At 40.3% G+C, this 15,505-nt stretch overlaps 1 protein-coding gene across 1 annotated transcript in view; it reads left to right on the top strand.

Annotated features, from left to right (window-relative positions):
• Window positions 1-5,028: 5,028 nt before the first annotated feature.
• LOC133460928 (glutamate receptor ionotropic, kainate 5-like) overlaps window positions 5,029-15,505 on the top strand; it is a 96,959-nt gene continuing 86,482 nt past the window's right edge. The window contains exons 1-2 of the mRNA XM_061741641.1: window positions 5,029-5,034; window positions 10,491-10,595. Coding sequence (XP_061597625.1) covers window positions 5,029-5,034; window positions 10,491-10,595 — 111 coding nt within the window. The remainder of the gene's footprint in view (window positions 5,035-10,490; window positions 10,596-15,505) is intronic.

Genomic DNA, 15,505 nt, shown 5'->3' with positions numbered 1-15,505 from the left:
AGGTACATAAAACTTCTTGTCATGGACAGTCTGTGTCAAAAGATTGTTGAAGGATGTGCTTTTGACAGACTTTTCTGTCAAAAGAGTATGCAGATTTAAAACTCCACCACTATTTATTCCTTTGGTAAGTAACTCACTAGTCTGGCCTGATTCCAGACATCAGAATCAATCCAGTCCATGAACGAAGTGAGACAAGTCGATGGTACTCACTTGCATTAGGCTGTCACTGTCCATTATCATTTCCGTTGTCCATCATTATTAGCTTACTTTAAAGGTTTTAACCAGCTTAACGTTCAATTTAAATGACATTTACATGGTAGACTGATGTAAAATGTAGTACTAAAGTGGAGGCGGACCTTACGTGGAGTGGAAGGTTGTTCCATAGTTTAGGGGCAGCAACACCAAAAACCTGATTGTCTTATTTTGGGCACACATTAATCAAGTTGAGATGGTGAGTAAAGCAGATGGGCTTTATCTTTAGCCATTATCCCCCAACTGAAAACTTGACCACCAATGAAATATCTCTATCAAATTCCAAAGTATTTTCAATGTGCTGTATCTTCCAAGACTCTTGACTAAGAAGTGCCGACGGCCGGCAGCCCCAGGGGACCAAACACAATCATCTAAATCAATTTCCCTTCGGGGATTAATAGAGTTTATTGAATTGAATTGAACCAATGGGTTGCTTTCTTTGAGTTTTAGAAAATTTAAAGACACCCAGGTTGAATTTCTTTCAGGCAATGGAGTAGTGATTGCCATAACCTCTTACTTAAAACCTTAATAAAAGAATAATAATAATAATTATTATGAGTAATAACAATAATAAAAATAAATCATATGTGTAATTTAGACGATGAGAAGAAAAAAATGTGCAGCCGTCCCAGACCAGTATTCTCCCAGGTGAACACAAAAACTCAAAAAAGTAAGATTGGAACCCCTAACTGCTGTATTTAATGTTTTAATCCCACCGTGGTTTTCAAAGGTACTATTTTAACGTTAACAGTGAAGGATTAATGAGTGCAAATCACTGCACTTTCATGTTTACTATTACGAGAAACAAACTCATGGTATACACTTTATGTCCCCATATTAAGACTAACAATTCAAACATGTTTATTTATGTTCAAATTTAGAAATTATATATAAGATCTTCCTTCTTCTTTTCATAATTTCTTTTGTGTTAATTCCAATATGCATTCTTATGCCACAAGGCACAAAGATGATTTTAATTTAGCGTTTTGTAGAACATGGAAACATCAATCTTTCACCACTTGTGGAATTCACTCAATAAATATCTTAAATCATCACCATCCTTGCTAATATTCAAAAAACATTTAAAGAACTTTTTTATTGTTTCATCTTTGTAGTGTTTATTATTTAATCTGAGTTACATTTTCTTTTGTGTTTTTTTACTCCCCCTAGTGTAGCTTTTGTGTTGTTTTTTATTCATATATGGAAAGGATTCTATATAAGCCACCAGGTTTCTTCCTTTCCTTGCATGTTATTTCAATGTTTTTGTTCAATTTGTCTTATATTGCTAAATAAAAAAAATAATAAAACAATGCAACACGCACCCGTGTTAGCATTACAGAGGGATGAGGGGGACGGCATCCCCCCCCTGAAATAAAAACGGTCCAAATCATCCCCCCTGTAAAACTGCCATCCCCCCTTTCCATCCCTTATGTCATTTCATCAATGAATGTGGTTTTACTGCTATTTCAACATTTAGAGTCATCACCAGAAAAATAACACCAGAAAAATAACTTATCTGACAATTTTCACCTGTTTCAAGTACATTTTCACTTGAAATAAGTACGAAAATCTGCCAGTGGGACAAGATTTATCTTCTTATTACAAGCAATAAAATCTTGTTCCACTGGCAGATTTTTCTACTTATTTCAAGTGAAAATCTACTTGAAACAGGTGAAAATTGTTGTTTTTTCCAGTGATGAGTCTTGTTTTAAGTGTAATGAGATTTTTTTACTAAAATGAGACATTTTAACTAGAAATAAGACAAATATTCTTGTTAAGATTGTGAGTTTTTGCAGTGATCCATTTTACTTATCCTGTGAAGGACAGAGTCATATTGATAAGTTCAGAAAAGTGTTTTTTATTGTTGTGTTTTGATGTATTTGATGTAAGCCCAGTGGATATTTAAAGCTTACAGAAAGCTGCATTTAACTGCTGCTATGTCATTCCTGCAGTATTTCTGCAGGTGTTTTGGTCACTGCTATTATTTGTAATATATTATATTATTTGTAATCAGCACAAATTATCTGTCCCCATATGATAAAATCCACCATCCCCCTGATGTTTTTTACAACTTGAGTACTAGGTAACCAATGATTAGCTTATAAAACTATGCTAATAGACCACAAAGACAGCATTTGCATCTGGTAAATTAACATAACAAGGACACACTATTGTCAATGAAGGCCCTAAAGGTGACACATGTATCAACAGGTGTGTGTTGTGTAAAGAACCTGTTCATCAAAGAGCTGGTTTCTCTCTGACACTTAACCCTTGTGCTGTCTTCTGGTCAAGGAAGGAAGGAAGGAAGGAAGGAAGGAAGGAAGGAAGGAAGGAAGGAAGGAAGGAAGGAAGGAAGGAAGGAAGGAAGGAAGGGAGGGAGGGAGGGAGGGAGGGAGGGAGGGAGGGAGGGAGGGAGGGAGGGAGGGAGGGAGGAAGGAAGGAAGGAAGGAAGGAAGGAAGGAAGGAAGGAAGGAAGGAAGGAAGGAAGGAAGGAAGGAAGGAAGGAAGGAAGGAAGGAAGGAAGGGGGGAAAGAAGGATGGAAGGAAGGGAGAAAATAAGGAAGGAAGGGAGGAAGGGAGGAAGGAAGGAAGGAAGGAAGGAAGGAAGGAAGGAAGGAAGGAAGGAAGGAAGGAAGGAAGGAAGGAAGGAAGGAAGGAAGGAAGGAAGGAAGGGAGGAAGGAAGGAAGGAAGGAAGGGGGGAAAGAAGGATGGAAGGAAGGGAGAAAGGAAGGAAGGGAGGAAGGAAGGAAGGATGGAAGGAAGGGAGAAGGAAAGAAGGAAAGAAGGAAGGAAGGAAGGATGGAAGGAAGGATGGAAGGAAGGGAAAAAATAAAGAAGGGAGGATGGAAGGAAGGAAGGGAGAAGGAAGGAAGGAAGGAAGGGAGAAAATAAGGAAGGGCGGATGGAAGGAAGGAAGGAAGGAAGGAAGGAAGGAAGGAAGGAAGGAAGGATGGAAGGAAGGGTGAAAATAAGGAAGGAAGGGAGGGAGAAAGGAAGGAAGGAAGGAAGGAAGGAAGGAAGGAAGGAAGGAAAGAAGGAAGGGAGAAAACAAGAAAAGAAGGAAGAATGGGAGAAAAAAGGAAGGGAAGAAGGAAGGAAGGAAGGAAGGAAGGAAGGAAGGAAGGAAGGAAGGAAGGAAGGAAGGAAGGAAGGAAGGAAGGAGAATTAGGTCATTTTGACCCAAAGACAGTACACGGGTTAATGGATGCACATCCTTCTACTCTTCGTAACAAGTTGTTAGATAATTTTTCCCAGACCCTTTAGCCTAACCTAAACTTCAACTTTAATTGTTGCCCTAACCATGAAAACGAGTCCAACCCCTCGGCCCTGCCCGTGGTACAGTCCACCAGAAAGCCCTGCAGCTATGCAAATGAAAAAAGGATCAAATAAATTGCCCACACAGAGCGAACGCTTAATGATGATGGTAATGGTGATTGCGGCTGATGATTGCTTGTGTGGCAGAAAGAGGAAAAGAAGAACACGGTCGCGCCATTAAGAAGCTAATCAACGACTGCTTTTCTTACTAATTACACAGACCTATTTCAATTGCACCGCACGACTCTGCAGCTCGCAGTCGACTCTGTTCGCTACCCGGGACTTTTATGTATGTTTACATGTTGTGCACATTCAAGAAAAAAACAGAGCCTACTGATGTTACAGGAGTCTCTTTGGAGGACACATCGGGAAAGACTTTATACAAGCTGATGGTCAAAACTTTAAACCAAAGGAAACTGAATGGGCGTAGTGACACCCCATGGAGGAGTAAGGTGGACTTAAGGTGCTATGTTAAGGTGCTATGAGCAGCCAAACCTACAGGGGGCAGTGTAACGAGAAGATAAAGTCATGCTAGCCAATCGGAATCCTGGAAAAAATGTCAACAAATGACACGTGTGAAGTCTGAATAATATGGTTCCGTGTTAAATCGACGGCGTAGCCTACTGTACGTACGGTGCGCGTCGCCACGTACGTGCGTGTCGCCGCGTACCGTACGCCGTAGGCTCTGCGTTGGTGTAACGCGGAACCATAAATCAGCCTTGACTGCCAGTTACTTGCAAGACGGAACGAGAGTCTTTCGTTTGGAGTGACAGAGAAGTGGAGTTACTTTTAAGTGTGACTCTAGAATATAAAACAGGAAAAATACAAGAAAATATTGACGGTGGCCAAACAAATTGTAAACACAGGTCGCACACATGACGCTGGTGACGTTTCTGTCTCATAACGTGACGTTCTGAAGCCTAAATGTCCGTTTCTCTCCATTTACAAGCAAACGTGAAAACAGAGTTTTTGAAAATCTCCACTTTTGCCGGAGTTTTCAGAAATGATGGTTTTTGGTGACTTTAAGCTTCGTTTTCGTGTGAAAGAACGGCCAAGACGCATGAAAACACCACCGTTTTTGCTACGTGTAAACCAGATCCAGGTTGTAGACCAGCATGGGTTAGGGTTAGGGTTAGGGTGCACTGTACAAACCTCCGTTGACAAAAAGACTGATTTGCAGTGGAGAATTCTTCATGGTATTATTGCAGTGAACGCTTTTGTGTCAATTATTAATGCTGCTGTTCAAGAAAACTGCCCCTTTTGTAATGAAAAAGAGACTGTGTTTCACTGTTTTTTGGACTGTTTTCGTTTGGCGAATATGTTCATTCTGTTGGAGACCGTGTTTAGCAAATGCGGAGAGGTTTTTTCACGAAACAGGTTTTTATTTGTGGGTTCAAGTATATACACGCAGTCAGAAGTTCAAATGCCAGTTACTAAACTTTATTTTGGGACAGGCAAAGATGGCGGTATACATGAGCAGGAGGAGAAAGGTTGAGGAGGAATTAACCGTTGAAGTTGTTCCTGTTTTTGTGCAGATGGTTAAATCCAGACTTTTGTTGGAATTCAGTTTCTACAGAGCCACACAAGAACTAGAGCTATTTAAATATGTTTGGGGTTGTCAGGGAGTGTTATGCTCTCTAACCGAGGGAGCTTTGGTTTTTGCACACGAGTTGAGGTGATTTTGATATGTATGTAATTGGATGTTTTGAGTGCATTAGCTATTAATGTTTTTTTCTGTCCAGTGCATAGCTGGGAGGGAATTCATAAAAATCGTGCACTTGGTGACAAGTTTTTGATATTTAGCATGGTGTTAGCTTTGGACATAAGGTTTTCAAAAACCACCGCAAACAAATTGGACCGGCCCCCTAGTGGCCGGTTTGCAGAAAATTCAAAATTAATCAATAAGAAATAAGGCGCTAGAGGCAGAAATTGTAGGTTTTAGTGAGTTTAAATATGCACAACTGATGTTTTTTGTGTGTTATTTTAATAAAATCCTATAATTTCACTGTGACTTAGTTCTGAAGTTCTGTTCATCTTGAATGAATGAATGAATGAATGAATGAATGAATGAATGAATGAATGAATGAATGAATGAATGAATGAATGAATGAATGAATGAAGCCAGTGACTACGTTTCCATGCATCAATAACCCTTTTAAAACCCGAATATTGGCAATAACCCGAATTTGCACGGCCATGTAAACACTTTAAATAACCCGAATTTGCTCATATTCCGGTTTTTAAAAACCTGAATATGACCCCTGGGTTACTCCTTTTAAAACCCGAATATTCAGTCATATAAACGCCAAATGGAATATCCCGACCAAACGGAACAGGAATTTGTTTTCTGCGCATGCTCTGTTCACAAGGAATCCTGGTCTTTTGAGTCCAGGACGTTCTTCTAAACCAGCCTTTCTCGACCGGGGTGTCGCGGCACCCTGGTGTGTCGTCAAAAAAGGACCTATTCTGACATTTCATATATAAATACCGTATTTTCGCAACCATTCGGCGTGCTGTGTGGAAAGGCATACCCTCATTTTTGTGTGTCATTTGTATTTAAAACACACACACACACGGCGCGCTGTCTACACACGCGCCGCAGAACACACACACAAGCACGCAAGTGTGCGTTTTTAAAACTAGAGCCGGAGCAAAACTTTGTTTGATTTACTTTATTTCAGTTTTTACATTAATCAACCCCATCGAAGTCTCATCCTCTGTTTCGGCATTAAAGAGCTCCGCTCGCTGTCAGAGTGTCTTTCCGTGGCGGCGCCTCGAAATGCTGGCTTTTGCAAAAGCTCGCAAAATAGTCCCAGCAGACACGTTAGCCCACGGATCAACAATCCATCTGCAAACTGTGGCATAACTTTCCCGGCGCTGCTTTCCACTCCTGGAGAAACTGTTCCCCCTCAGTCATCCATCGCTCCCACGCCGCTGCAGCCTTAAGGCTGATTTATGGTCCCGCGTTAAACCGACGCAGAGCCTATGCCGTAGGTTACGTAACCTCCAGCGTAGGCTCTGCGTCGATTTAACGCGGAACCATAAGGCTTCACTTTGAACGGCTGGTTCACACCGACGTCCAGCGGTTGGAGTTACTTTGTCAGACCTCCCGGAATAACAGCAAGCACAGCGTCATATTTTTCACTTCTTTTTTTATACTGTCTGTGAGATGGGCGCATAGAGTCACAGATCAGCAGCGATGGTGATGTGTGGAAAAACCACCGGGTCCCCGCAAACATACACCTGCCTCAGCCACTCATCATCATGCCTTCATCCATCCAGCCCTTTTTGAACATTTTGTCATTTGTAGACGGTAGAAAGTACAGGGATAGCGAGATTTACATGAAGTTGGGAGAAAAGTTGCGTGAAGCAGCATTTGTTTTGAATTTGGATACAGGAAGAAGAAGCAGAAATGACGGGAATTGTGTCATCACGTTCTCCGTGCGTCGCTGGTTTGATCCAGATATCCCAAATGATTAATTACCATGGAAACGGAATATTCTGAATGTTTCAGTAACCGGAATATTAGCAATAACCCAAATTTTGACTGCATGTAAACGTAGTCACTGTTCTCACCCAATGAGATTATTGACACTACAGTGATAGTGACCTGTCCAATAAACAGAAAACTGAATTCCTTGGGGGTGAAAATAGGAGTATAGACCCTCTATAATCATTCTATGTGACTTAATTCTAGAGTTTTTTTGGCAAAAAATGGCCTTGAAAATTAAATTTGACCTTCAACATGACCTTGAAATAGGAAATGTATCTCAGAATTGAATTCCTAGAACCAAAAAAGTAGAGAAAGTGACAATATACAACAATCTAGGAGCAAACCGGCCACTAGGGGGACGTCCCAATTTGTTTGCGGTGGTTTTTGAAAACCTTATGTCCATAACTACCACCATGCCAAATATCAAAAACTTGTGCACGATTTTCATGATTTTTTACATACTCCCTCCCAGCTAGCATGAGGAAAAAATAAAATGTTTGTTTTAAAAATCTAAATCTTTCTCTCTCTCCATCTGTTCCTCCATCTATTTCTAACACAGACTGACAGACAAAGATGCTCCACACACACACACACACACACACACACACACACACACACACACACACACACACACACACACACTCAAACCTCCTTCTACATGAAGCCCAGGAGTCTGATGAAAGTGGAGGAAATGTATTTAACAAGTGCGTGCTCGTTAATCAATTAGGTGTTAATTAAGGAGCAGTGCGGCGTCTGGGGTCCAGATAAAATAAACGCTTCTCTGCAGAGTTACGGTGTCTCTCCGTTGATTTGAACCATAATGAGATTATCTTTCAACTTTAATTTCCGTCTGTCGTGCGTTCCCATCAAGGTCAAATCCGTCTATAACTTGTGGTTTATTTTTTTGTGGTCGCTTCCAGAAATAATGCAAAAAGGTTTTTCACTTGGATGTTGTTTTCTCAGTTCTCAAAGCACTAAAACTTCATTAATATTTGAAATATATCTAAAAAAAACAAGGTTGTGGTGTTTATTGGGTCGGCACCACCAGCCGACAAACACATAAAAAAGAACAAATACATTAAATTTAACATCTTCTCTTCACTTTCAAGATTACATCTTTGCTAATTTAAAAATGTAACATTAAACGTCTTATTCAAAGGTCATTTCTATCTGCATGACTGTATTGTAGATTAAGTGTACACAATTTTAATCAGGACTACATCCAAAAGAGGCCATTTGGTGTTGTAAGAACGTATACTCTTGGAGAAAAGAGAAAAGTGGAACAAAATTCCTTTTAAACTCAAAATCTTTACAAAAGAGAGCATTATCTTCATCCAAAAGGGTTTACTGCTAATGCAGCATAGTTGAACTTCTACACTTCTGTTATTCTGTTCATTACTGGTGAAATGAGGTGTCATTAGGGATAGTATTACAAACACTGAACACTTTCACTTGAATTCAATGCAGCTTGCTCTCATTGTTTGTTCATGTGTTTTAAAATATTTGTGGTGTTGAAATAATTACATATATTTCTTTATAATTTTAGATAAATGACTGCTTCTTTTTCTCGTTTTCTCTCAGATATCAGCTTTTCTTTAATGTACTTGACCTCACTTGACTTCATCTTTCTTCCTTTGTGACGGCTGGTTTTGAATCTCATTTCCTCTTCCAGTATCACGGTTTCACTCCTACTCCTCCCATCGTCTCCTCTTTCATAGTTTATTCATTTCATTTCTAGCCCCTCCTCAAAAACGTCTGTGCAATAATATAAGATGTGCAATATCTGTCAATCTGCCAGTCTACCTCACAACACTCCACCTGCTTTTCTGCACTGTTTCTTAACTGTATATACTGTTCATATCCTGTGTTTATACATATTTTATACGTATCTTTTTGTATTCTTTATATATTTTTTTATTTCTGACTTTTCAGTCTTTTTAACCCTCCCCTGCATGTGTGTGCTAAGTTACTGCTGACAACAAAATAAGTTTCCCCACTGAGGGAGAAAATAAAGGATATCTTATCTTATCTTATCTTATCCTCAACCAGCTGAGCCATCTATTTTTCTTGTACATTTAAGCCTGTTTTTCTGATTTCATTCCATCTCCATACTCTGTAGCTGTTGTTAACGGACAGTAGGAGTGTAACAATATATCGTGCCACGAAATTTTGCGATACAAAAACGTCACGAAACGTGTCATTAAGCTGACAAACTGTATCACGATATTGGGTTATTAATATTAATCAATGTTCACTAGTAACGCGCATCCGACCGCGCCTCGACCCGCGGACCAAAATCTTACTCCACTCAGAAGAAACTAGTACCGTTTTCCGGTCCCGTTTTGAGCTCTGAACCTTTACTTATGTAAGGCTGGTGTAGAGTTAAGCCTTACCTTATTAAATTAAACCTTTTTGGGGTGGTGAGTAGGATAAACACGGGGACAACTTCTGCTGAGTTCCAGTGTACTTTAATGTCCCTCAACAGTGTAGGATTTTAGAACATCAACACAGCACCTAGTGCCGTACTGTGGCGTATCACTCCGCCCAATCTAAAACAGACTAATCACTACAGATAAACTGACTAGTGTCATTATAGTCCCTGATTTACATCACAATATAAAGAATAGATTTATAAAATAATCAACCCTGAATTACCAAAATAACCTTCTTAACAAAAATAAATCTCCTCTTACACTTATAAGGTGAGCATGAATCAATCTTTTTTATGATGTAAAATTGTATGTATTTATTTACTTTTACTGATTTATTTACTTAATTTTAGTTGTTACATTTCTAGAAAATAAAAAAGTTAATCAGACATGAGAGAAACTATTCAGTTTGTGGCAAAATATTTGTACTTGTATGAAACTGAAGATGCATAATGCAAACCTGACATTTACTTTTAGTTCAGTTTGTGGAAAATGGTTGGTCTGGCTTTCTCTTTAAAACTTAAACAGTTATAAAGCATTACAAACTGTAACAATAGGGAAAATGCACAGTATTGTTTTGTATTTTGTGTCTTTCAAATAAAATAATTTTTTTTCTATTCATATGTTCCTCAGTCAAGGTTATTAAAAAAATACTGCTATAATATCGTACCGTATGGTGAGATTAGTGTATCGTTACACCTCTAACGAACAGAGATCTCTGCTCTCTGGCGGCGGTGGCAGTGTGTATCTATATTTTTATATGTGTATCTATATTTTTATATGTGTATCTATATTTTTATATGTGTATCTATATTTTTATATGTGTATCTATATTTTTATATGTGTATCTATATTTTTATATGTGTATCTGTATTTTTATATGTGTATCTGTATTTTTTTATGTGTATCTATATTTTTATATGTGTATCTGTATTTTTTTATGTGTATCTATATTTTTACATGTGTATCTGTATTTTTCCTTCTCTCTTTCTCTCTGTAGAAAGCAGACCTGGCAGTCGCCGGCTTCACCATCACCTCGGAGAGAGAAAAAGTGATTGATTTCTCCAAGCCCTTCATGACTCTGGGGATCAGCATCCTGTACCGGGTCCATCTGGTAAACACACCTTTCTCTTTTTCATTTGTTTGATTTCTTTCACTGTTTTTTTTTTTTTTTTTAAATGTGTTGCTGGTCTGGAATTTCAGTCATCCATTTAATGGCAATCTTAAAAAGTTTCCACTGAAGGCGACTGGACTTCTTTTCTGGCTTTTTGAAGTCATTTCACCTCTCATTCCCAGGGCTTGTTCAGTTCCAGGTTCAGTCGCGTGAATCAAGGTGTGAATAGTAAGAAACCGTCTGAGAACCAGACTTGGGCTGAGACCTCGTCCACTTTGATGCTGGCTCTTAATCATTTACATACGTACATCCATAATAGTCCATGTTCATTCAGAGACAGAGTTTCAAATGAAACATGACATGAGCATTTAGTAGATTTAACAAAATCTACTAAATTCTTACTCTGTTTGCAGAGATATTTAGGGCCCTAGCACTGACAGTGCGAAAGCCTGATTGTATCTGTAGGAATTTTTTTTCCAGACGAAATGAGGGCCTTTTTCCCCCCCTAAACGTGCCCCAAAAGTCACCAAATTTTGCACCAAGCCAGGCCTGGAAAGAAAAATGTGATATTTAATGGTTTGCATTAATGGGCGTGGCCTAATGGCTCAACAGCGCCCCCTAGAAAACTTTGTGCCTCAAGCCCCACAATACGGATTGACGTACATGCACGAAACTCGGTACACACCTGTATCATGTCGCAACTTAAAGAAAAGTCTCTTGGCGCCATGGCCGAAACTGAACAGGAAGTCGGCCATTTTGAATTAATCGTGTAATTTTGGCCCAATTTATGCCATTTCTTCGGCCACTTCTTTGCCTGAACCGTAACGTGCACCCAGGTGTTTTATACATCAAAATGTGCGTCTCCATCCTGGGACGATGCACATTACTTTTTAAAAACAACACACAATTCTTTACTGTAACAACAAATAATATTTTACAGTATTTTGACTCAAAATGTGCAGTCCACTGGACATCACAGCAAGCTGTGGATGAAAACTTGACAGAAAATAGAAACAAAACAAGAGTATTAGGCTGCATCCTGCCTTTCATCCCTGGCTGGCCACAGGACCTCGTCCACGTCGATGTTCTCCCTGGCCAAGCAGCGGGGGAACAATCTCCTACAACGCCGCATGAAGCCTTGACAGGCCTCAGCAGTGACATCGCCACATGTGTCCTCCGTGGCCTGCAGCAGTGGGATCCGTGTATGAGGATTTCTCTCGTATACCTTTCATCTCCAGGCAGAGAAAAACTCCTCAATTGGGTTGAGGAAGGGAGAGTATGGAGGGAGATATAGGACATCAACTTCTGGATGGACCGTGAACCACTCACGGACCAGAGCAGCCCGGTGGAAACTGACATTGTCCCAGATAACAACGAACCTGACCACCTCTGTGTCCTCCATCTGGTCTGGCTGGACAATGATATTGTAGAGCTGGTCCAGGAATGCTAGAAGAAGTGCAGTGTTGTAAGGGCCAAGGGTGGCATGGTGATGGAGGACGCTCTGGTGATTGATGGCAGCACACATTGTTATGTTCCCTCCACGTTGGCCAGGGACCTTTGTGACGGCACGCTGGCCGATGATATTCCTCCCTCGGCACCTTCTTTTTACAAGGTTGAACCCCGCTTCATCAATGCTGATTGCATGTTGCCTAACCGCCTTTGGAGTTTAGAAATGTGATTGACTGTGTGTTCTGTGTGAACAGCAAGAGAGGGAATTCAGGAAGAGTGTGCAGGATATTGGGAATTGTATGTAGTGTTGTGAGAAATGTGTGGTATGGAATGGGAATTTGCGTCTAGAGCAGTAAATGTGCTTGGAGTTCAGCAGGATTGGTTCAGCCACCTGAAAAATGAGTTTCAGGTTGTGCACATTGTGTCTGATGTTCCAATAAATGTGTTTAAACAATTGTGAAAAACTGTAACAGAAGCAACTTCTTCTTGGAGGTTAAGTCACATCACTAAAATCCAGGTTTCTCAGAGCAAGAGTTAAGACAGTAGCGTTTTTGAGGATCTCGAGGGCAGTTCAGATGAAAACTGCTATCAAGCCCGGAACTGGATCATATTGTTTTCAGAAAGAATCCCCTTGAAAGTATAATCACCATCGCCTAATAATGCTACTAATGGTCTGCATTTAGAGTGCCTCTCTACCTGAGTTGTTTATAACACACTTTATAATATTTCCCACTCCTCTATACGTTCACACACACATCAGTGTGTCTCACACACTGCTGTGTGTGTTAAACAGCAACAGAACTCTGTTTTCTGCAGCAACTTGGACAACCGATTGTTGCCCAAGGCAGGAGGAGGTTGGAACTGTGGCTGCAGAGAAAAGCAGATCTCACTTCAGACTGGTGTATGAAGACGATAGTCATCATACTGGATGTGTTTGCTTATCTGTGATATAGCGAAATAAATGCTAATGGCTGGAGAAAGTCATTTGCGCGTATTGATCCCATTTCATCCTTGACCAGGTTTCATAGTTGTCAAATAACACAAGAAACAAAGAAGAAAACATTAAACTGAAACAGCAGATAGTTATAATAACTGTTGTGTAATTTATTTTGTAAAAACACATTTAGAAGCATGTCTTAGTTTTAAGCCTTAAACCAACACAAACTCACACAAACAGTATTTTACCTTTTCTCAGTGCTTTTACATGTTGAACAATAATGAAGACAAGAAAATAAATCATGTGTGCAATACTCGGTACATCCTTACTGAGGTTGCTGCTCATCATCAGCCCTAGATTCATTAAACAGCAGATGTGCAGACCAAAAAAACAGCAATTACAAGTTTGTGTTATCACAATGCCAAAAGGAAAGTGCGTAGTAGAAGTAGTAGTGAGACAACCAAACTTTTGGTTAGGTTTTAACTCATATCCTTCCCATGTCCAGCATTCAGCCTGGCTAATCGCCTTTAGGGACTCCAGTGATGCACCAATAAGCAGACATCCAATCCACCGACTGAGACTGTAAAACTGTAATTCATGGTTTCAAAACACAAAAACACTTGCACAAAAAGATCTGCCAACGTCAAAGACAGGACTCTAGTTAACTGGAACAAGCAACACCAAAGCTTCAGTGTGTGAACCAACTCCAGGAGCACCACCCTCTGAGATCTGTGATATGCAACGTTGTGCAAGTTCCTACTTCTCATGAACTAGTTCAAAGTTCAGTTCACATAGTTTATAAATGAATAGTTCACGTTCATAGTTCACCATTTTCACTTTGAACTAATTCAAATTCAGTTCATTTCAATATTTTTAGGTGAGAAGTACGAATGAAACGCCCCCCTATCCTAAAACTGTTCACTGTATACGATCATGTATTTTCCTAGTGGCTCTTCAACTTTACTCAGAGGCTGTAAATCTCTGTAATTCTCCAACAATGTAGTCCATTATCAATGTGTTACCTGTTGCTGGGAAATCAACCCCCTGAAGGTGCAGCAGTGGGACTGGGGTCGTTCGGGGCTGTTGGGTCTTCTTAATCTTTCCTGATAACTTTGTTTGATTGTCAAGGACTTGCAGATATTTTCTCACACTGGGCGGATGCTTTAACTCCACATGACGTTTCAAATGTGAACCGTCAGACTCTCTGCGAGACAATTCCTGCAGATAATAATAAGGATCATCATCTGACGGCTCGCTGACGCTGCGTCTGCAACGTCTCTCTCTTCACTGGTCATGTAAAGATGCACCGGGCTCGGGCCACCGTTGCCATGGAGATGGTGCCCGTTGTTATGCTAGTGTGTGCACTGCATTGTGGGAAATGTAGTGCGAAGTCGTCGTCTCATCGAGTATTTTAAATGTGCCGCCCGCTGCTGAAATGAGAAGGATTATTCCGTAATAACTGGACCTAAACAGTGAAGCTGAAACTCACATAATTTAAACAGTTCAAATTCCAGTTCGTGATCTGCAGAATGAACAAGTTCACGTTCAAGTTCTTTATTTGCAAATATGTTGCGTTCAGTTCAACGTTCCCACAGAAAAGGATGTGTTCAATGAACGCATTTGAACTCATTCACGCACAGCGCAGCACACAGCTCCTGAAGCTCCGGCCTGCAAACATGCACAAAAGAGAAAAAAGGGGGGCCAGCACAAGAAACTACAGGAACGATGGACAAAAATGATGGCTATGAGATACTTATAATAAATAAAAATGGAAAAGGGAACATGTCGGAAGAGGAAGGGAAGAGGAGAAGAGAAGAAGGGTGAGAGGCACCGCCCAGCGGATCATGTCAGTGCCCCCCTGCAGCATAAGCCTATAGCAGCATATCTACCACCAAGCTATGTTTGAGACTAACTATTATAGTCTTGTTCTATAGCTGCGCCTATGACTACTGACTCTAACACACTAGAGTTTACACCAACTAGAGATTTACCAACACCAGCTAGAGGTTTACTAAACACTAACTATAGGCTTTACTAAACAGAAAGGTTTTAAGTTTAGTTTTAAAGGTGGAGGTGGTGTCAGCCTCCTTAACCCAGATTGGAAGTTGGTTCCAAAGTAATGGTGCCTGATAGCAGAACGCCCGCCCTCCAAATCTAAATTTGGATAATCTAGGAACTACGAGTAAACCTGCACCCTGGGAGCGGAGAGCTCGGCCAGGAACATAAGGCACTATCAGGTCTTGCAAATAACGCGGAGCTAAGCCGTTTTGGGCTTTATACGCAAGTAATAACATTTTAAATAGGATTCTGAATTTTACGGGTAGCCAATGGAAAGACGCTAACACTGGAGAGACGTGGTCTGTCCTGCTGATTCCTGTCAGCAATTTCCAGACATCCAGTCCTTGATGTCCCTAAGACATGCCTGAAGTTTAACTAACTGTTCTGTTCTGTTTCATCCGGCTTCATAGACAAATAGAGCTGCGTATCATCAGCATAGCAATGAAAGTGTATGCCG

The sequence above is a fragment of the Cololabis saira genome, chromosome 15, assembly GCF_033807715.1.
Source record: "Cololabis saira isolate AMF1-May2022 chromosome 15, fColSai1.1, whole genome shotgun sequence".
Lineage (NCBI taxonomy): Eukaryota > Metazoa > Chordata > Actinopteri > Beloniformes > Belonidae > Cololabis > Cololabis saira.
This window is presented reverse-complemented; position numbering and strand designations above follow the sequence as displayed.